The 22,965-nt window shown below is 35.9% G+C and overlaps 1 protein-coding gene across 5 annotated transcripts in view; it reads left to right on the plus strand.

The window, feature by feature from the left end:
- The window catches only part of rptor (regulatory associated protein of MTOR, complex 1), a 213,426-nt gene that overhangs the window by 138,340 nt on the left and 52,121 nt on the right, over nucleotides 1–22,965 (plus strand). For all 5 annotated transcript variants that reach the window (XM_051111869.1, XM_051111865.1, XM_051111867.1 and 2 more), the window contains exons 13-21: nucleotides 5,904–5,987; nucleotides 6,269–6,379; nucleotides 8,881–8,955; nucleotides 9,313–9,378; nucleotides 11,042–11,233; nucleotides 11,538–11,678; nucleotides 16,523–16,643; nucleotides 16,921–17,061; nucleotides 17,301–17,456. In XM_051111869.1, coding sequence (XP_050967826.1) covers nucleotides 5,904–5,987; nucleotides 6,269–6,379; nucleotides 8,881–8,955; nucleotides 9,313–9,378; nucleotides 11,042–11,233; nucleotides 11,538–11,678; nucleotides 16,523–16,643; nucleotides 16,921–17,061; nucleotides 17,301–17,456 — 1,087 coding nt within the window. The remainder of the gene's footprint in view (nucleotides 1–5,903; nucleotides 5,988–6,268; nucleotides 6,380–8,880; nucleotides 8,956–9,312; nucleotides 9,379–11,041; nucleotides 11,234–11,537; nucleotides 11,679–16,522; nucleotides 16,644–16,920; nucleotides 17,062–17,300; nucleotides 17,457–22,965) is intronic.

Consider the following 22,965-nt stretch of genomic DNA (forward strand, 5'->3'; position numbering starts at 1 on the left):
TGAACATTGATGAGAATATGAGACTAAAGGATTAAAGGAAAATTGTCTTTAATTCTAATAAATCATTGGTTTAACATTTAAAATGCTTGAGTTTAGTACAGCAGTGCTTTGTGTTGCTTCTGTTTGTGTACAGTGTATTTTATGTTGCAGTCTCTTGTTTGGGCTTATTCAGCAGGATGTGAGGTTCACTTCTATGAGAGCAATAAAAGCAAATAAAACTCAGAGGCAGAGAGAAAGAGAGATATTGACTGCAGAGACAGCACTACTAAGGGATGTGTGAATGAGTACAAAATACACAAAAAGTGTGTACAAGTGACTGAATGCAGGGTTTTGTGGTCCAGCTCCCTGGTGCTGCAGTCACACTGCTGCACTACCCTAAATTCCATTGACACTCCCTAGCAGAACTACATGTCCCATGATTCTTCTCTCTTGGGCTGGTGTCATCTTGTCAGATGTGACTGGCATGGTTGAAAATTGACTTGTTTACTCAGCACAAACCTCAGGAGTATAGTATAGTATAGTATAGTATAGTATAGTATAGTATAGTATAGTATAGTATAGTATAAACCTCAGGTTGTAGTATAAAGGCCTTTTCACACCATAAACAGTAACTATAACGATTTTCTATATTAGTGCCTACATCAGCAAACAGTAACATTGCTTGTTATAATCGCACACCACAGGTATGTCTTCTGCTGTTTTAAATGCTTGAGCTCTTTTAAGTGGATTCTGACCAGTGTTGCCAAGTCTGCAGTTTTCACACTGTTTTCATATTTGCGGGTTGAATCAACCCCAAAATCAGAATGCGAATTTTACCATTTTACCCCACCAAACGTGATTTTTAATGGGGGATCACCCTTGAAACATGATTGGGCTAGTTTTGAGCAGCAATTGAGCAGGTTTTGTTGTGAAAACCTGGCAACCCTGATTCTGATTCAGTGGTTTAATCACTCATCAGTTAAAAAAAAGTTCTGACAGTAATTCCATTAATACTTTTCTGTTGTAATAGAGTTAGAATTATTATTATTTTTTAACTTTATAGTTATCATCCTTGGTGTAAACAGGCCTTAACACACACACACACACACACACACACACACATATTCTCTCATGCTGGGTACTGTATCTGTGTAAGTCAACATGCAAATTTGGAAAACTGTACAAACCATTACATTGCATTACATGTCCATATCACTTTGTCAAATGATCTCAGTTATTTTAAAGGCCCTTACAGCCTACAACAGCAAAAGAAGCAAAACCCACAATGACACTGACCAAGCAAATAAATAGAGTAAACAATAGGATACAAACGAATATACAAAGCTACATGTCATTTCTCATAAGCGAGGTAATATGGTGGTGTTACTGTAGCAGATGAATTTAACAGATTTGCTGTTAGTAGAGACGCTGTTGCTGGAGACTGTTGAGGGAAGCACAAACTCAGGTAGCCTAAAGTCTTTATATTTCTGCGTCTAACCTACGCCGTAGACTGTGTGTCGCGTAGCTTATGACGTAGCACCTCTTGAAAAATGTTACTACACTTTCTATGCAAACCGCAAGTGCTTTGATTGGTCTGCTAGAACCCCTCTCTCCACATATATTTGAGTTTTGTGTTTTTTGCACCTTTACTTTTGTACTTTAATATACTTTAATTTAAAATCTTCTTATTTAAAATAAAACAAAGCACAGAAAAAGTGTCTTATCATTTATCATACAACATTATGCATCAATTAGTTGTCTGTGACAAACAGTGTTGTTCTGTCTTTGTGGAGATTGAAAGAATGCCATCTTCTCCTGTTCCATTGTCTTTTTTTGTAACTTGAAATAAATTATCTGTTGCCACTGTCACTGCTGATGCTTCCCCAACAATGTACACACAACAAGCTGCTGCTTCTTAGGCTTTTGCCTTGATACTGTGGGTTACACCAGCAACATGCCCGTGGACACTGCAGGATAGTGGTCAGCATGTGTAAATGCACATTGTGTGGACAATGACACAGAAGTATAAATAAAAACTGACGCATAGTCTACGGCATAGAGCAGAATTTCGGTCTTGGATGGCCACTGTCCTGCAGAGTTCAGCTCCAACCCTAATCAAACACACCTGAACAAATTAAGGTGCACCTATTATGGATTATTAAAGGTTCATATATTGGTTTTGGGAGTCCCCAACAACAGGTTGACATACATGCAAGGTCAAAAAACACTTTCATTTTCTTATATGCATTTATTTGTGCCTTATTTGCTCGACGATTGCCAAACGATTCGCTTAACGATTCATTTCCTCCTTTGCATGATGCTAATCTGCGGTGATTGGTCCGACTACCCAGTCTGTTGTGATTGGTCTACGGCGTGCAGCGCATGTTGGAAACGGAATGCCCATCACCATTACAGTAAACATCCAAACAGCCATGGTATATGTGTTAGCCCAATGCAGAAACCTATTAATAAAGAACTGTAGTTTGTACACCAACGTATTGCTCTACTCTTTATCATAACTCCAAGTAATAACAACGACAAACATTCACTATTCATCGACACATTTCTAGACCGTTGTGAGCGAACAGATATTGCTGTCACTCGGTTAACCAGAGACCTACAAGCTGCATGCAGCACACAACTAAATACTAGGGATGCACCGAAATGGAAATTATGGGCTGAAACCGAAAATTCTTGATGCCCTTGACCGAAAACCGAAACCAAAAATGCTTTATAATAAATATTTACTTTTTTTTTTTTTTTTTTTTATTAAATATAAAGTAATTTTGTAATACTTTTTAATTTAACTCAATAGGTTTAATGATACTAAGTTTAAAACACTCAGTAAAATAATAAGCCAATAAATTAACCACACTTTAACTGAAAATAACACAATAAAATAGACAGAAAATATAATATTAAATATTAATATATTATTTTTATTTAGTTCTATGCAGCAGAATCAGATATAACTTTTTAAACTACAGTAATTATCCAAATATTGTATAGTCCTACAAAGCTATTTTTATCAGAGCATATGAGCAAAGCACAGTGGAAGCAGATCAGTGAATGAGAGGTTAGCGTCATTTTACCAGCACTGCAGAGCTCAGCTTTACTACAGCATAACATAGTAGCGTTACTGTGAACAGGAACAATACTACATAGAAATTTCCTATCGGTGCATTATTTGAGCGGACTTTGCAAAGAAATTTCGTTTTTTGAAAAAAAGTTTTCCCAGGTCTGCACATGTAACAAGTGGGTGGGCAGTATGCTAATGTTTCATTGTCGACACCAACATGAAACACCTTGGGATTAGTTTAAGATCGGCTTGTTTCAGTGATTCATGCTTTTGTAAGGACACTTTAATCACCCTTACAAAAACTGCCCATGGTTTTACTACAAATAAAACCAAAAAAGCATGGTTACTATAGGTAAACCTATAGTTATGGTAATTACAAATTAAATTTGCTATACCAAGCATAGTTTAACCATAGTATTTGTAGTAAAACTGGTTATACTGTGGTAATCAATATGCCAGAAAACGTGGTTACTGTACTTTTACTCAGGGCTTGAAAATGAAAAAAAAATTCAGTCAGTTCACTCCGAGCAGAATCGATATTTTACCATTTTTGATCTTGCAGTCTGTATTATTAACGTTCCGAAACCGGTTTGAGTGGAAAAAAATACTGGTTAATAACGTTATTTAAAAAAAAAAATAATAATAATAATATATTACAGATAATAATATATTAGATAATAATAATAATAACAAAGTATATCGTTTTCTTTAAGAAAAAAAAAACAGGAAGAGATGCTGCGCTTTAGTCATAGCAATACAGCTTTCTATATCATCAACTTTTCTATATTTTGGCCAAATGTAGGCTACTAAATAAAAGAACAAATGTTAACGCTTTAAAGATATTAAAGTATATTTTTTTTTTAAAAGAAATTTAAAAAACTCTAACGCTATTGCATTGCCATTGCAACTTACCTATGATAAGTTGACAGCTGAGCACAAGCATTTCACTCGTTGGACTTGCATAGGCCGTACTACTTGAATTCTTGATTGGCTGACAGCAAATATCAAATATTAAATAGAACGATAAAAGAACGTTATTAACCGGTTAATGGCCATTTCTTCAATGTCTTCATGATCACTAGAAAGCTACAGGCAGGTGTGTTTGATTATGGTTGGACCTAAACTCTTATTTATTGTTCTTAAAGACACATCCACACAGTTTATTTTATGTTATTAACATGTTTTTTTTTACAGTGTACATACATGCACCATTGCTTAGACTTCTGAATGTTTGATGTCTTTTACAGTGTTCTTTTCACAGTTTCTTTAGTAAGCTTTCAAAATATATAATGTAATGTAATGTAAATTAAATTACGCTTAAATCTTGCTGTGCATGTTTGTTTACCTCAGACATTAGAGCATGGCACTATAAACAACCATGTTATTAAATTGATTCCCAGGGAATGCATAGAACTGATAATATATAAACTGTTATGTAGTTGCTTTCTGACCAGATTTATCAAAAATTTCCTACTGCTTGTATTGAGACAAATAAGGTTTTTGTAATATTTCTGTGTATCTCTTTAAGAGTTCTGGACTCTTCACAGATGGGCTCATATTTTCACACTTATCTTAAACTCAGCAGCCAGTCACACTTGTACACACGTGTGTATGTGTAAAACCTTGTAAGTGCTGAGTAATCTTCCATTTGGCCAGAGTCAGAAAAACAGACCTCCCTCATATTCCTCCCACTTCTTCCATTTCTCTCTATTCTTTCATCTCACTCCTTCCTTCCTTCCTTCCTTCCTTCCTTCCTTCCTTCTGTCCATAGGCATTTCTCAGGGTATTAAGGAACGCCCTGTTATAGCCAAGGTGCATGCTGAGAATTTTCACAGTCCATGATTTGACGTGACCCTGCGATCTATTAATACCTTTGTGGCAGGGTGGCATATTGTTTTGGCAGGAGATTGCAGGCATTTTGGAGTTTGTGCGTGTTTTTGTGTGGGCATTGAGGTGGGCAGTCCTTCTGTTGCGCTCCTTACACACAGCACGGTTCTGTCTCTGGGCAGGCCTATATCCGGACCCCCTCACCATGCTGAGAGTGTGTGCCACAGTATCTAGATGCTTTAAATACATACCCACATATACAGAGTTTTAAAATGCTGAAATATGAAAACTAAAACTGATATTTAAAACAAAACAAAAACAAAAAACAAAAAAATACACTTAACTAATTTTCTGCTTAACTCATTTTATGCTCAATCCTTTTGATCTAAAGGCTTATGTTTAAATGCTTAAAATTTTTGTTCACCCATATCCCTAAAAATAAAGCTTAAATATCCCTTCATCAACATAAATCCAGAAACTTGTATTCATTTTATACTTAATATCATATATGCATGGTCATTAATATTACTAAAGTAAATCTTGCCCTATTCAAACCAAATAATTATTTTTAGCTTTAGAGTTGACATTGCATACATAAATGTTAATGAATCACACACAAACACACCGGTGGGCAGTCATTAGCTTGTGCCAGTCTGCAGGGATTGTATGTGAGCCTGAGCACCTGTTCAAAATGAATATATTAGTTGTTCCCATTGTGTGTGTGAAAGTATGTCTGCCTGTTTTTGTGTTTGTGTGGGTGTGGGACATTTGGTGAATTCTGATGGTGTGTGGTGTTTTAAATACCTAAAACTCCCTAATGGGTCATAACAACCTAAGCTATAACATCATCTTCAATAGGTCAATGCAGTTATAATAGGCTGTTTGCCCCTCTTCCTGTATTTCATCTGTTTAGACATTCTGTAGAGTCACACACTGACACACATATCAATGTCATCTGCTCCTTACTGACTCCACTGACTTACTGACTGCTGATGTTCTCCCATCTGGTTTCTCTCAGGTTCTCTTAAGTCAGGTACACAGACTGAGGGCACTGGATTTGTTGGGGCGATTTCTGGACCTGGGCCCTTGGGCCGTCAGTTTGGTGAGATACACTTAGATTTGAGATTTTTTTTTGTGAGATTTTACTTACTTTTACATACAGTAGCCTTTAGATAATGACCTTAAGTGATTTTAAAGGTGCCTTAAATAAAATGTATTATTATTATTATTATTATTATCATAGTCATTATTATTATTATTATTATGATGATGATGTTAGGTACACTTTATGCAGCATAAAGTTATATGGCAGAAAACATTCAGCTGTCTTGTGTTATCCTGTAGTCTTTTTTGCCTCTCACTCTGTCTTTTTGCTCTCTGCAGGCTCTTTCAGTGGGGATTTTTCCGTATGTGTTGAAACTGTTGCAGAGTTCAGCAAGAGAGCTCAGGCCTCTTTTGGTCTTCATATGGGCAAAGATCTTGGCTGTAGATAGTGTAAGTAAAGCATTTTATCCCTTGTTTTTATTCAGAATTCCACATGATTCTCAGAACAATTAAAATCATTTAGATACTAATGACCAGATAAAAACCTCTTAGTATTGAAGCCATAAAAAGTGATATTCCAAGATTAAATAATAATAATAATAATAATAATAATAATAATAGTAATAATAATAATATAATGTCAAACATAATATTGCTTGTTTATATTTATATATATATATATATATATATATATATATATATATATATATATATATATATATATGTGTGTGTGTGTGTGTGTGTGTGTGTGTGTGTGTGTGTGTGTGTGTGTGTGTGTGTGTGTATATGTGTGTGTGTGTATATATATATATATATATATATATATAGTAGCTGTTAATTTTCAGATAGGTTATTGAAAATGAAGGCTGACAGTTACCAAACATTGAGTTGATTAAAACAACAAAAAAAATTATCATTAAAACAAAGCTAAAATTTATATGCAAAAATTCTGTAGTCACAATATTATTCTTATCTTATGCATTTCTGTATAACAAGTTTAAATTTAATTAAGAAAAGGAAAAATGTGATTTTGTAAACTTAAATATTATAGTACAAACTATATTCTTTAATGCTAAGTGTTCTCTGTTTGTTGGCTTGTACAGTGTTATTTATATTATATTGTTCCTCCATGAATTAATGGATAAATCGAGCTGTTTTATGTGAGTTACTAACTGATCAATACAATTTATGTACAGATCAGACTCAGCTTCTCAGATAAGTCAGATAAGTCTGAGTTAAATTCCTCTCAGCACAGCTTTAAGTAATGTTCAAAAAAAAAAAAAGACAAAGAAGGAATATAAACAGATGAAAGTGCTCTTTAGGATTTCAGAAGTGTGTATTATTTTTGTATATTCTTTGTTTTGTTTTTGTTTTGTTTTGTTTGTTTTTTTTTGTTTTTTTGTTTTTTGCTAAATCCATAAAAGATTTTCTGAGAGACCGTCAGAGATCAATGTTTACAGTCTGTAAAAAAATTAAAATAAAAAATCAACATGAGGTCAGTCTTGATCCAGTTCTCTTTTTATTGCACATTTTTCCTGGTCTAGAGAATGATTCATCTGTGCATGTTATTTCAAAAGATTTTTAATTTAAATGAAAATAATATTACTTTGTTTATCATAGAAGATAATCTTTGAACATTGAGTGTATTTTTGTACGTTGGAGTCTGGAAGGGAAGTGGAAATGAAAGTGGTTTGCCATCTGTCTCTGACAGTAGTGGTTAAGACACCTGCGGAGATAGATGATCATTCACGCACATCCCTCACAGAGACTGCAGCACTCAAATCGAAACTCAAATCAGCACTCTCTAATGCTGCTGATCTGGCTACTGAAAACGCATTTTTCTTTAAAGAAAAATATATGACATTCTGTAAAAACTAAGATATGAATTATGATTGGCATCCAACAGCAACTCTAGCTAATGGATATTAAAGGCCAAACTCAGCCTGTAAACGAGACCCTGTAAATTGACCTAATCTAAACTGAAAACTAAAACTAAATCCCAACTAAATCTATTCATTCTATTTTTATTTACTCTTTGAGAAAAGAGACCCAGATGCACAGCTTTTCACAACTCTGATGCAGAGATCATTGCTCTCAGATCTCATTGACACCTGCGGCAATTCAAAACTCCTTTTAGTCAGGAGACGTACAAGCACCATTTCCAAAGTACTGACGTCAATCCTGGCGTGTTTGCTTGCAAAGACAGTTGGACTTAGCACAGTAGAATGAAATGGGGATAGGGGGTCTTAGTCATGCCATTTTAAAGGAATAGTTCACATAAAAATTAAACTGTCATCTTTTACTCGCCCTTATATCATTCCAGGCCTGTATGAATAATTTTACTCATGCAATATAATTATTATTATTATTATTATTTTTAATTATTATTACTATTTATACAATGGAAATCTGTGGCTACTAGCATTCTTCATATTATTTACTTTTGTGTTTAACAAAAGAAAGAAACTCATACAGGTTTTGAACACTTTAAGGGTTAAGCCCTTTTTGGATCATATAGAGTGGTCAGTATGTGTCATTGGTGTGTTCACAATAGCACATGGCACTTAAAATTTCATCAGATGAAATGGAAAGCACAAGCAGGCATACAACTTGCCCTTTCCATCTTGCCCACACTATCCTCCAACACACATTCTGTTTGAATGTTAAATATTAGCCTTTTTCCATCTCTCTCTCTCTGTTATTTTGTTATTGGTATCAGTGATGTGTCTCACGTGCTGTAGTTCATTTTTCATTAGAGGAGTATGTAAGTGTTTTACAACTCTGACTCAGAGAAAACGCAGATGTAAGAGGTTTATATCAGACAGCAAGATTGGGAGAAACTGTTGTCAGCAGTCAGGATGGTGTTTTGTAACATTTTTGTCACTCCTTCAATTCCTTCTTTTACACTCGCCTACTCTCCCTCCTGCTCTTTCTCTTTCTCTTTTTTGTAGTCATGCCAAGCTGATCTTGTAAAAGACAATGGACACAAGTATTTCCTGTCGGTGCTGGCTGACCCATACATGCCTGTGAGTATCTTACAGATGGCACTGAATCATTTTCCACTTTGTTCAAAACAAAATCTGTTTTGTTTACTTCATCTGCATTGCCATATTTGCAGAGTTCAGACTATTCTTTGTTCCTTCATTGGAATTTTGTCTACTTTTGACCAATCAAATCATGGGTGGACAGTGAAAATAATACAGACAATGTTAATTACATTTTAAATAATTTATTTTTGGTTGAGTTGTTATTGGGTTAGTGGGTATTCACTACTCACTGCTGTGTGTGTGCACTCCGATGGGTTAAATGCAGAACACAAATTCTGAGTATGGGTTACCATACTTGGCCACATGTCAAGTAACTTTCTTTCTTTTTTTATCCAGGCTGAGCATCGAACCATGGCAGTCTTCATCCTTGCTGTCATTGTCAACAACTACAACACAGGACAGGTATAACACATGAAACTGAAACCAAAACAGGTGGAGATCAAGATGACGAATGTGGCAAAGAATCAGCACATATTATCTGTCTGTCTGTCTAATCTAGCAATGGAGCGACACATGCGTCAAGCTCACACTGCAGGACTGTAAGACTACTTTAATTCCTGTGGTGCTCACACTCACAACAAGATTTCTTGACATCTCTCATCATCTTGTCATAGCAGTGCAAAAACTACATAACACAGCACTGACGAGGTGTACAAATGACAAGACATTTAGTCAAGAGGCATTGACTATCAATATCGTAGCTATGATTACTCGGGGCAGGCTCAAATCGTGTCACTAACCTGCTCATACCTAACTAGCATTGGCAACCACAACAAGCGCTGATCTGGCCACAGTCTACAGATTTTGTCGCAGATCTTGAAAATCTAAACAAAAGTTGTATAGTGTGAGCTAGGGGTGTGCGATATGAAGATTTTTAATCGTGGACGATAAAAATGTCTTCACGATCTGCGTTTTGGAGAAATATTGTAGTATTGTGCTATTCTGTCAGCTGCAGTTCTGGGGCCTCCGTATCAATATACTGTACACCGCAACATACATTCACATCAGTGTTAACTCAGCATAGAGTTACACTCACAGGATACTGCACTTATTTACAATCAAAAAAGTACATTATTTACTTTAAATTCTTGCCAGTTAAGCATTTCATATGCGTGTTCTAGTGCACCTAGACCTGACTGTCATTATTTACTCACTCTCATGTTGTCCCAAACCTGTATTAATTTCTTTCTTGTGCTAAACACAAAATAAGATATTTTGAAAAGTGTGGGTAACCAATTTGACAATTTAATTTAATTCCTATTGAATTTAATAATAGGAATTATCAAATAGATAACGTTTAACAGAAAAAAGAAACTCATCCAGGTTTAAAACAACCTGAGAGTGAATAAATGGTGGTATACAAATAAAACACTATGACAGAATTAACAGACAGATGACAGAATTTTCATTTTTGGGTGAACTATTCTTTTGATGTTAATAAAACAACAAAACACAAAGAGAAAAATCACTCACTGCTCTTGATTGAAGAACTTTTAATACAGTTGCTTTAATAAGAATAAATGTACGATTGATGTATATAGCATAGAAGTATATATTAGTTAATTCAGTTTCTTGAATGCTACTGCTAAATGCACCTTCTGTACCTGACAAATAAAGCACTATTTGTTTTATTTGTATTATGTTTATTTGTAATGTTTATCTTTGTTCTTATTTTTTAATACAAAGATAAAATAATGACAAACATTGTTTTTTTAAAAAGGGAAATCAGTTTGCCTGTACTGCTCAGTCAACTTGCAAAATAGTAAAACCAACCTGACAAAGAATTGTGATAAAATTGTGATATTTCTGAGAAAAATTGTGATATGATATTTTTGCCATATCGTCCACCCCTAGTGTGAGCTTACCTTAAGTTGTCTCTAAGGTCCAAGCAGTTGTTAAACTAAGATTTACAAAAAACTTGAAAAGTAATTATGAATATAATAGGATGTTTTGAGCAGCATTATTGTTTTGCAAGGTTATGTTTAACAAATATAAAATATCTTATCAGAACTTGTAGTATAATCTTCAAACCAACAAAAAAATCATTGTTCTTTCTTTTCATCAGGAAGCATGTCTGCAGGGTAACCTGATTGCGATTTGTCTGGAGCAGCTCAGTGACCCTCATCCTCTTCTGAGGCAGTGGGTGGCAATCTGCTTGGGCCGAATCTGGCAGAACTTTGATTCTGCACGCTGGTGTGGAGTTCGAGATAGTGCCCATGAGAAGCTCTACAGTCTCCTGTCTGATCCTATACCAGAGGTTCTGAAATTTTGCAGTCTAAATCTTGAAGATCTTGCATATTTTAGATTTGTTTTATATATTTTTATGGTTTACATTTACAGTGCCTTGCAAATTCAGATCTTTAACCGGTAACTTTAATCTGTAATAATGCATTACATTTCTTGTTTTCTCTGTTTTTCTGTTTTGTGTACACCCAAGTCTATTATATGTACCTCAAAATGATTCCCTTTATGTGTGCTCAAAACAGTGCTACCTTTATGCCATAACCCTGACCAGTGCTGTTGTTCAGTTCATTTATACTTTGTGTTGGTCTCATTGGCAGGTGCGGTGTGCAGCTGTGTTTGCTTTGGGTACATTTGTGGGGAATTCTGCTGAGAGAACCGATCATTCTACCACCATTGATCATAATGTGGCAATGATGCTAGCACAACTCATTAATGATGGAAGTCCCATAGTGAGGAAGGCAAGTTTATTGGAATTTCATTAAGGTTTTTTTCCTACCATCAACAACTTCATTATCATAGTCCTAAGTCTGTTCTAATGCAAAGAACTCTGCCTCTTGGAACTGGAGATTGTTTATGATTTTTTTTTTTTTTTTTTCATATAGTGATTGACAGTGAGTGACATTCTGCTCCCATTCTTTTGTCCAAACATGTTTTCAAGTCATGTCAGCAATTATTGCCATTTTTATTTATCGTCAACCATATGTTTACATTAAATGAGTGAACAACATTGTGTTTCTCTTACGGATCCTGGCTCAGATTTTACATAAAAATATTTTGGAAATTTGACACTGTATATTACAACACCAGTACAACAGTGATGTGATAACAGCCTCTGAAGAGCAGAGGGCAAGAGGGTATTACGTCTTGGGGGAAGTAGCTCTTGTCTGTATGACCTGGCCTGAATGATCCAGTATCTTCTTTTCCATTCAACATTGCTTGCAAAAAAGTCAATGAAATTCAAGGGGTCCCTGTCACTGCTGATGGCCTTGTAGATGTTTGAGGTCTTGAATTGACAATAGAATAAGAACAAGTAAAATAAGAATAAGTTACCGGTCAAATTAAATCAGTATTAACAAAATTAATTTGTACTCTGAGGTGGCACAAAAGTGGCCTGTAGGTGTATTTTCAAATGTTTAATGAGGCTCAGAGGTGACATGATTCATAAATTCATGTTAAGATTAATGTTTTAACACATAAAATTTTGTATACAGAAATATTAAATGATTTAAATAACTGAAAAGATACTTTAAAAATTACATGGAACAGTAGGTGGCGATAAGTCACTGCTTTAATTACTGAATTCATTCATTCATTTGATTCATTTGAATGACTGATTCATTCAGGAATAAAGCAATTGACTGTCTTTATGAATAGGAAATTAAATCATTGACTCGCTAGATTCATTTAAAAATGCATGTTTATTCATACACTAAACAATGCTGTATTTGATTGGAGATGCATAGCAGCTCAGCTGTAACTTTGTTTCAAACTATTTTTGATAGAGCAAAATCAGGCAATAGTGTTATAGTCAGACAATGTAAGTCATATGACATTGTTTATTAGCCTGTTCTATTAAATCAGTATCTCATTTACAAACTCCCTAAAAATCATTAAAAGCTGTCACTCATCTTAGTTCATCGCGATTTCACAAAGTTCCATTATAATCAACGAAGCTCTCTACACTGCACAATGACTCTTTTAATTACATTCTCTCTACACTTTTGTGAGATATGTTTGTGATGCATTACTCAACATTGCAAAAACACATAGAAACCTTTGAAGCTCCCCTCAGCGCTAACACAAATATTCTGAACGGGTCAGTCGCACTGGTGCTCCTAAATATTTTTTTCATAGTAGCATGCAGTAGTTTTTAGTCTCAAATGCGACTGAAATTGTTGCACTGTAGAGCCCTGGGTCTAAAGAATGTTGGTACAAAGCATGATTGTGCTGTAGGTCTTGCAGGCAATCGAAATCCTCTGTGGTTTCTCTGTTATGTAGTCCATTTATATAGTCTAGTTTACACTGAAAAGTGTTCAGGGCCAGGTTGTCCAGCTTTTTAGTCAGCTTTTAAGGAACGGTTGTTTAGTTTTGAGCTGAAATCAGTGAACAATATTCTTCAGTAGGTGTCCTTGTTTTCCAGGCAAGAAAAAAACAGGCCAAGGGCATTTTCTATAAACTATAGGGTATTAAATATGGAGGAAAACATAATGTGGTTTTAAAAATCATCTTAAAGAGCTTCATAAGGATGTGTGCAAATGCCACAGGAAAATAGGACTGCACTGTCCCTGAGCATCTGACTAGGAGTGTCTAGGAGTGTTAAGTGCATTCTATGCAACAGTGCATAGAAGTCATTCAACACATCTGATGGGAAAAATCACTGTTGCCAGGCTTAGATGCAGTCTTGTAGTCAGTAATGGCCTGTATTCCCTGCTACTTGCTCTTTGTGCCTTTGGTGTTGGTGTCGGTGATGTGTGTGTGTGTGTATGTGTAGATCTGTATAATAGCTTCACTTTGCCTTAACCTAAGGGCTACTTTATTTCCAGATTTAAAGGCAGTATCAGAGGATTATGGCCTTCACAGTGAGCCATGACTATTGCTGTGCTTGCATGTGCATGGTCTTCAGGCCTCAGACACCAGACGAGAAGGTTATCTGCTTATTATAGCTATCTATATGAAGCATACAAACTTTATTTAAGGCACAGAAAGACAAACATTTTGCTGAAAAATGCACAGTACACTTTAAGACTATGGTGAAGTCATTTTGTATATTAACAACAATTAGGGACAAATTTAATTTAATGGAAAACTACACAGATGAGCCAAAACTTTATGACCACCTGTCTAATATGCTGTTGGTCCTTTTTGTGCCACCAAAACAGCACTGACCTTCCAGGTCATGGACTGTGCAAGACTCCTGAAGGTATCCTGTGTCATCTGGCACCAAGACATTAGTAGTACATACTTCATGTCTTGAAGTTGCAAGGTTGAGCTGCCATGGATTGTATTGGTTGCTCCAGCACATCCCACAGATTATGTTCCTTTAAACAGTTCCTGAACAATATATGCAGTGTAGTGTATCTTGCTGAAAGAGGCCACTGCTATCAGGTAATACCATTACCATGAAGGATGTACCTGGTTTGCAATGTTTAGGTAGGTGGCATTCCAAATTGATGTCCACATGAATTGCTGGAAAAAGGGTTTCCCAGCAGAACATTGCCCAGAGCATCACAGTCCTTTGACCAGTTTGTAATCTTCCTGCGCTGTATGCTAGTGCCATTACATCCCCTAGTAAAGGTGATATAAAATAAAACAGGACTCATTAGTCCAGACAACCTTCTTCCACCACTCCAAGGTTCTGTTGTTCATGCCCCCATTTTAAGGGCTTTCGGCTATGTACAGGGGTCATCATGGGCACTCTACATAGTCTGCATCTACACAGGTCCATCATTAAAATTGTCACCACATAGACCTTCTACCATCACTGAGCACCTGTTTGTGGTTTGTCCCTCCTCCGACCACTGTTGGCAGGTTCTCAGAAATGCTGACGAGGAGCACCTCATAAGCCGGACTGTTTTAGAGATGCTCTGACAGCCGTCTGGCCACAACAATTTGGCCTTTGTCAAAGTGACTCAGATCTTTATTCCTGGCGATTTGTCCATTGGCTACATGAACTGATTCATTTAGCATATAAATTACTCAGACCTTTACATGTGACCTTGTTAGGAGATGATTAACAGTATCCACTTTACTTATGACTGGTCATAATGTTTTAGCTCATCAATGTATGAGAGGGGCACTCACATAATCAGTGGCGTACACTCATACAAAACAGTGTGTTCAAGTTTTAAAGATGTTGCGCAGCACTGTGCTTCTCATCCAGCGTGCGACCCCCTATAGAGACAATTCCATAATCAGTGCACTTGATGTGTCCTGACACTGACAAAACTCTCCAGGCTGATATGATAACTGTAGTTTGTGCCATTTTTACATATGCCCAAGTCTGTGTAACAATCCTTAAAAAATGGGTCATGAAAAGTAGTTTCAGGTTTTTACTTTTTGTGAAACGGTTAAATTCAAGGGCCGTAACCTTTTTTTGTTGCAGAAATGGAGGTAAACTTCCACTGCGGTGATTGGCTAATTTCATCACACTGCATCCACATTCTCCTTTACATTTTTTTGTGTTTTTTGATATTTGGAACAGCAAGGCTATGACATGGAGCAACATAACCGGCCAAAAAAAGGAAGCTGTCTCATGAAAGAGAAAATGTTGCTCCAAAAACATGTGTTAACCTTGTATTTGCAAACAATTACATTAATTTAAATGTATATTAAATACCAGTAAATATAACAAAACATTTACATTCTGACTTTATAAACACTATATAGCCTATTTAGTTCGCCTCACTTCACAACAAATTCTTTAAATTTAACAGTATTCAGAACAGAACAAGAATGAAAAATAAGTAGCTATAAAATTATATATCAAACTATAAAATAAAACATAAATTAGGCTATAGTGGCATTCATCATAAACAGCAAACAAAATTTCACATTAAAATAAATTTATTTAAAGCAAAACTGAAACTGCATTGGGCTCACAAGCCTCCTTCATTCCACAAGAATCCAAAAGTTTCCATTTTTGCCATGTGACATTTGATTGCTAAACTATTCTTCATTATGTAAAGAAGGCTTTGTACTTCAATTGTGTTCCAATATCTGCATAAAACATCATCCTTCTCATGCAAAAATATGTATGTTTGGGTTCTGCATGCTGATTTTACAGCGGACATTTAAAATTAAGCTGTGTAACTTCAGTGTTTGGTTGACTGCATTTTAGTTTGATGAATGGCTGAAATGAAATTTCATGTAATCATGATTCTCCGGATTTCAAATCCGGGCATTTTAAAGGGGTAGAAAAGAATAATTCACGTTTTAAACTAGGGAATTAGTTTTGACAGTAAGTAGAGTAACCTCTGTGTGTAAATATCAAGAACATTTTGATTCTTCATTTATGACCCGTTTAAAGCTAAGCTTGTTCCTTCTGGCCTGCAGAAGAATCCATTTGAGAAGTGTAAATTTCCTGTATATAGCAATTACCATAGCAGTGATGTGGTCAAAAAAATTATAGTTGGGGTAGCTGCATCCCTCTAGATTAATTGCATTGGCTCATGTTGACCTGCAGTAACCTGTTCATCTTGGTTGGCTCATGATGAGCTGCTATGATTCTTGTTCATATTCAGTAACTTTTATTTACTTGTTTTTTTGTTTGTTTGTTTGTTTGTTTGTTTTTTGTCATGTTTAGGAGCTGGTTGTTGCTCTTAGTCACCTAGTGGTGCAGTATGAGAGTAATTTCTGTACTGTGGCTCTGCAGTTCATGGAGGAAGAGAAAAACTATGCTGTACCCTCACCTGCAAATTCCACAGGTAGTTACTTAAAACTGTTTTAGATGGACAATACATTTCTTAGTGATTTATAGTCTCAACAGCAGTTACAAATGAAGGGATTTTTTTTTTTTTAACAGAATGCAAACATGCTACTTACAGTGATGTATACTGCACAGTGTGCTATCTATCTAGCTGTCTGTCTGTAGATATATGCCACATATAAAACCATAGTCATGGTCTGCTGTTTATCTGATGTTTCAGCTGTTGCTGACCTTGATTTGTGTGTGTGTGTGTGTGTGTGTGTGTGTGTGTGTAGAGACAGGAAATGTTACCCCAGGTAGGGACAGTCCTGCCATCCCTCGTTTACGGTCAGTGAACTCCTATACGAACCTAAGAGCTGCCACCACTGCTCGAACGCTCAATAAGAGCCTTCAGAACCTCAATCTCAATGAGGAGGGTGAGTCAAACTCTACAACATTAAGCCTAAAATGTTCAACGTTTTTTTATACTTTTCATAACAGTGTACAAAGTCAGTGTGACTGTCATAAAATCATGCTGCTAAACTGCAGGAGATATTGCACTATTAATAGGACCTTATTATAAGTGAAAAATAAAATTGTATCGTGATACGATTTTTTTTTTGTCATATCGCCCACCCCTATTCCTAACAATGCTTATCTTTATTGTATGTTCTAGGTGGTCCGGCAGCATTCTCTCCAGGGAACCTGAGCACCAGCAGCAGTGCCAGCAGTACTCTGGGCAGCCCTGATAATGATGAATACCTCCTTTCCTTTGAAACTATCGACAAGATGAGGAGAGTCAGCTCATACTCTTCCTTGAATTCTCTCATTGGTAAGATTCCCTGTTTCAGCAACAACCATAGAAAAGACCTTAATCAGCTTCCTTTGAAAATGTCTTTCTGAATAGACCAAATGCCTCTTTAATTTAGGACATTGTTGTTCAGTTTTTTATTTAGAGGAATTTTTACATTATACTGCACTTTTGACCCTTTTGAGAATCATTGGAGTCCTAATTTTTGGTACTCTAAAGAGAAGAAAGACACTTGCAAAACAAGTGTATAATGAGGCAAATAAATTGTAGTGAGTGATATACATTTAGATGAACACTGTGAGTGTCACCCACAAGTTGCTAAAACTAAACATTTCACACAAACATCTGTTATTTTCAGATGGTGTTTAACCAGAATGAACTTTTTACATCCGTGGGTACTGCTGCTGCAAAATGCATTCGCAGGTTTTGACCCTTAAGTGGTGCTTTAATTACCATTTGATCAATTTTCGTGAGTAGCAGTCATCTTTGCCTTGCCAATAGGCTAGATTTGATGAGTCAGTGGATAATCTAAGAAATACACTAGTTAAAATAATTGATATTCACAGAAGCAAGCTTAGTAGTACTTATTCAAACTGTTTAGTAAATGTCAAGACTGTGAGCCTGTGCTTTTGTTTTACTCTATGCTACACAGTCTTTTAGAATGTTATACTTTTAACAGATTTATATCTATGCTAAATGTCTATATTGTTACATTACTTAATATATCACAAATACAAATTTTATAGATACAGATTCATTGGGCAGCTTTGTTGGTTAAAGTTAAATAATTATCAACTTCAGTGATGTTAAAAGGATCGTTCTTTACTAGCTTTCTGTATACAGTCCATTCAGGACTTGAGTAAAACCTTTATTGTCCATGCAGCCATTTCAGTGCAGGAGTGAATATGATAAATTGTCGTTTTTGCATCCCTCCCGAAAATTGACCATTGACTGTGCTAACTGTAGTAACAGGTGAAAAACATCAAATTTCAACATAGATCTGTGCATTACACAAATCAGTGTTGGATGAATATGTTTAGTATAGCTTTAAATAACCTTTTATAGTGATCAGAAATACATTTATTTATTGCATGTCTGCATGTTTCTTATGTAAATAATACATAATATGCAAATTAAATCTGTACATTTGTTTTAATAATTGTTATACCATCTCAGTTAAAAACATTAAAATAAAAAAATAGTACTGTTTTGTAAAATATAAGCACTAATAAAAAATAATACTAAAGCAGACTCAGTTGAAAATGAAAATAATATAAAATGAGGAATACAAATTGTATTCTTATTATTCTGACAGTTTTCCTTTTGTAGCTGTTGGCAAAAGAATTGCAGCATTGCTGCATACAATTTAAACAGTGCAAATAAGAATAGTAGGCTAGAAAGCAGCATAGCATAAATTGAGAAACAGAAGTTTTTTTGTCTCTCGCAGACATGCTCATGTCTCCCTAAAATGAACTGAATGTCTTTAAGTTCACTTTACAAAAAAAAACGAGGTTGGCTGAGGGTACAATAGCTATTTTTTTCTTCTGCTCCATTCACATTCATGTCTATACAGTTGGTAGGGATACCCAACCCCCCTTCCGAATTCTACAATTATATTGAACAAATGTGAATTCAGTTATACTGTTGAATATTTGTTGCTTAGTGTGAAATGGACATGCATGGTAATTCTATCTAAATGTAAGCAAAACCATTAGTATAATGTAAATAATTGTTTTAGAACTGCAGAAAAAAAAGGCAAAAGGCACACAGTATTGATACAAATACTTTCACTACAATAGTGTTTTTTTATAATGATTTCTAAGTTAATACTTGTTCAAAATAATCACTTTAGCAAAGTTTGTACTATTTTCTTTTTGATTATTTTGATAGATTTTGATATTTTTTTGTTCAATAAATGTACTGTCATTAAAATGTTAATATAAAAATATATATATTTTTAAATTCAGAAACAAAATCATTAAAAAAAAAGTAAAGATCCTGAAAGTATTGAAGGAGATCCCATAATAATTTAATATAGAAGCACAGAATCAACTTTGCGCTGCTGCCCGCGATTACATCAAGGATCAGTCGAATTTACGTGCATTTTGAAAAGCCGATGTTTTGGAAAGTGCTACGGCAAGTTTTTCTGCCATCTAGTGGTTTAGAGGGTGCCTTTAGCCCCGTTGTACCCTAACTGTGAAATGCCCAGAACTCTCTTTTCCAGCAGTGTGTCCACACACACAAGAGAGAAACACACTTCATCCCATCTTCATCATCTTAGCATGTATCCCGCATTGGTGCAGGTCCACTTGTTTACACGCCTTGTGCCACTTGGCTTGGTCAAGTTCTGTAACAATACAGAATTGTGACAAAGCGGCTGTACAGTATTAAATAGGAAATAGTGCATCAATAATGCAAAAGGGCAACAGTAAACACTCAATTTTCAGTAAAAGGCAGTTCATCATTGAATTCAATGATGTCATCATTCAGCTCAGTTCAGTTTAAATAGTATACGATATCGTTTGAAAATTAGCAAGCAAGCCAGAGGCAACAGCGGCAAGGAACCAAAACTCCACCTGTGACAGAATGGAGAAAAAAAACCTTGGGAGAAACCAGGCTCAGTCGGTGGGGCCAGTTCTCCTCTGGCCAGACGCAGAGGACTCATCTGGTTCCCATGGTCTTGTGCCGAGAGCCGTCTAGGTGACGAGGTCTTCACTGGGGATCCGTCTCTGGGACTCATCTAGTTGACGTGGTCTCCGCTGACGTTCAGGGCTGTAGAAGTCCTCTCTAGGTGCCGATCCATCATCTGGGTTGGGTACGGACTGGATCCGGGGGACTGCAGTGACCATCTGATCTGGATACAGGCTGGATCTGGTGGATAAGGTGACCTCGGAATAAGAAAGAAACAGACTAATATTAAAGTAGATGCCATTCTTCTTATTTCTTGTTATGGGAAGTGTTCCCAGTTCCGGTTGACCTAATTAATGCATCCTAACAATCCTTTAATGAATTTGAATTATAGAAATGTGTTAGTGTGTTATGTGTAAGCCAGGTCAAAGAGATGGGTCTTTAATCTAGATTTAAACTGACAAAGTGTGTCTTCGAGTTTTGAGAACGCAGCAGACGTGAGAGACTATAATGTGATAAGAGCTCGCTCAGGTACTGAGGAGCTAAACCATTTAGGGCTTTATAAGTAATTAGCAAGATTTTAAAATCTATACAATGTTTAATAGGGAGCCAGTGCAGTGTAGACAGAACCAGGCTAATATGGTCATACTTTCTGGTTCTAGTAAGAACTCTAGCTGCTGCATTTTGGACCAGCTGGAGTTTGTTTATTAAGCGTGCAGAACAACCACCCAATAAAGCATTACAGTAATCTAACCTTGAATTAACGTTTCGGCATTTGACATTGAGAGCATAGGTCGTAATTTAGATATTTTTAAGATGGAAAAATGCGGTTTAGGTCCAATAATTAGCACCTCTGTTTTGTCAGAATTTAGTAGTAAGAAATTATTCGTCATCCAGTTTTTTTTATCTCAACTACACAATCCATTAGTTTTTAAAATTGGTATGTTTCGCTGGGCCGCAAAGAAATATAGAGCTGAGTATCATCAACATAACAGTGAAAGCTAACACCATGTTTCCTGATGATATCTCCCAAGGGTAACATGTAAAGTGTAAAAAGTAATGGCCCTAGTACTGAACCTTGAGGTACTCCATACTGCACTTGCAATCAATATGGTACCTCTTCATTCACTGTCATGAATTGATGGTGGTCAGATAAGTACGATTTGAACCATGCCAATGCACTACCACTAATGCCAACATAATTTTCAAGTCTGTTCAAGAGAATGTTGTGGTCAACAGTGCCGAACGCAGCACTAAGATCCAGTAGTACTAACAGAGAGATATAACCACGACTGGATGACAAGAGCAGATCATTTGTAACTCTAATAAGAGCAGTCTCAGTACTATGATACGGTCTAAAACCTGACTGGAAATCCTCACAGATACCATTTTTCTGTAGAAAGGAACATAATTGTGAGGATACTACCTTTTCTAATATCTTTGACAGAAAAGGGAGGTTTGAGAAGGGTCTGTAATTTATTAATTTTTTGGGGTCAAGTTGTGTTTTTTAATGAGAGGCTTAATAGCAGCCAGTTTGAAGGTTTTAGGGACATATCCCAAAGACAATGGCGAATTAATAATATTCAGAAGAGGACCTATGACATCTGAAAGCAAGTCTTTTAGTAGCCTAGATGGAATAGGGTCTAGCATACATGTTGTTGGTTTAGATGATTTAACAAGTTTATACAATTCTTCATTTTCTATAGTAGAGAATGTGTGGAATTGTTCCCCAGGAGATCTATAGTGCACTATTTGATGCAATACTGTAATTGACAGCTACATGGTGACAATTTTATCTCTAATAGTATCGATCTTGGAAGTAAAGTAGTTCATAAAGTCATTACTGCTTTGCTGAGGGGCAAAGTCAACACCTGTTGGTTCTTTATTTTTCGTTAACTTAGCCACTGTTTTGAATAAATACCTAAGGTCATGTTTGTTTTCTCCTAAAAGATTCGAAAAGTAATCAGATCTTGCAGTTTTTAACGCTTTTCTATAGGAAAGGGTACATTCACGCCAGGCGGTATGAAAAACCTCTAGTTTTGTTTTCCTCCAGCTGCGCTCCATTTTCCAGGCGGCTCTCTTTAGGGCGTGAGTGTGCTCGTTATACCACGGGGTCAGACTGTTTTCCTTAATCTTCCTTAGGCGCAAAGGAGTGACCATATCTAGAGTGCTAGAAAAGAGAGTCTCAATAGTTTTCAAAAAGTTTTTCTGAGCTATTGGACATGCTGAGGAATTCAGATAAGTCAGGAAGATTACTTACAAAGCAGTCTTTTGTAGTAGAAGTTATGGTTCTACTATAATTGTAATAAGGAGTTGAATTTACAGTTTTCGTTATCTGGAGTATACACAAGACTAGATAATGATCAGAGATATCATCGCTTTGCTGCAGAATTTCAATGACATTAACATCAATTCCATGTGACAGTATTAAGTCTAAAGTATGATTTCGACAAAGAGTAGGTCCTAACACGTGTTGTCTAACCCCAATAGAGTTCAGAATGTCTATAAATGCCCAGTGCATCGTTTTCATTATCAACATGGATGTTAAAGTCACCCACTATTAAGACTTTATCTGTAGCCAACACTAACTCAGATAGAAAAATCAGCAAATTCTTTAAGAAAGTCTGTATGGTGCCCTGGTGGCCTGTATACAGTAGCAAGTACAAACGTCACGGGGGGATTTATCATTAACACTTGTTTCTCTGGATAATGTTATATGAAGCACCATTACTTCGAACGAGTTATACTTGAAGCCCGTTCTCTGAGAAACGCTGAAAATATTGCTATAAATTGTAGAAACACCTCCCCCCTTTAACTTTTAGACGTGGTTCATGTTTATAACGGCAATCATATAACATCAATTAGATTGTTACTCTTAAATTGGTTTGGACATTTTTTGTAT

The sequence above is a fragment of the Labeo rohita genome, chromosome 6 (genome assembly GCF_022985175.1).
Source record: "Labeo rohita strain BAU-BD-2019 chromosome 6, IGBB_LRoh.1.0, whole genome shotgun sequence".
Lineage (NCBI taxonomy): Eukaryota > Metazoa > Chordata > Actinopteri > Cypriniformes > Cyprinidae > Labeo > Labeo rohita.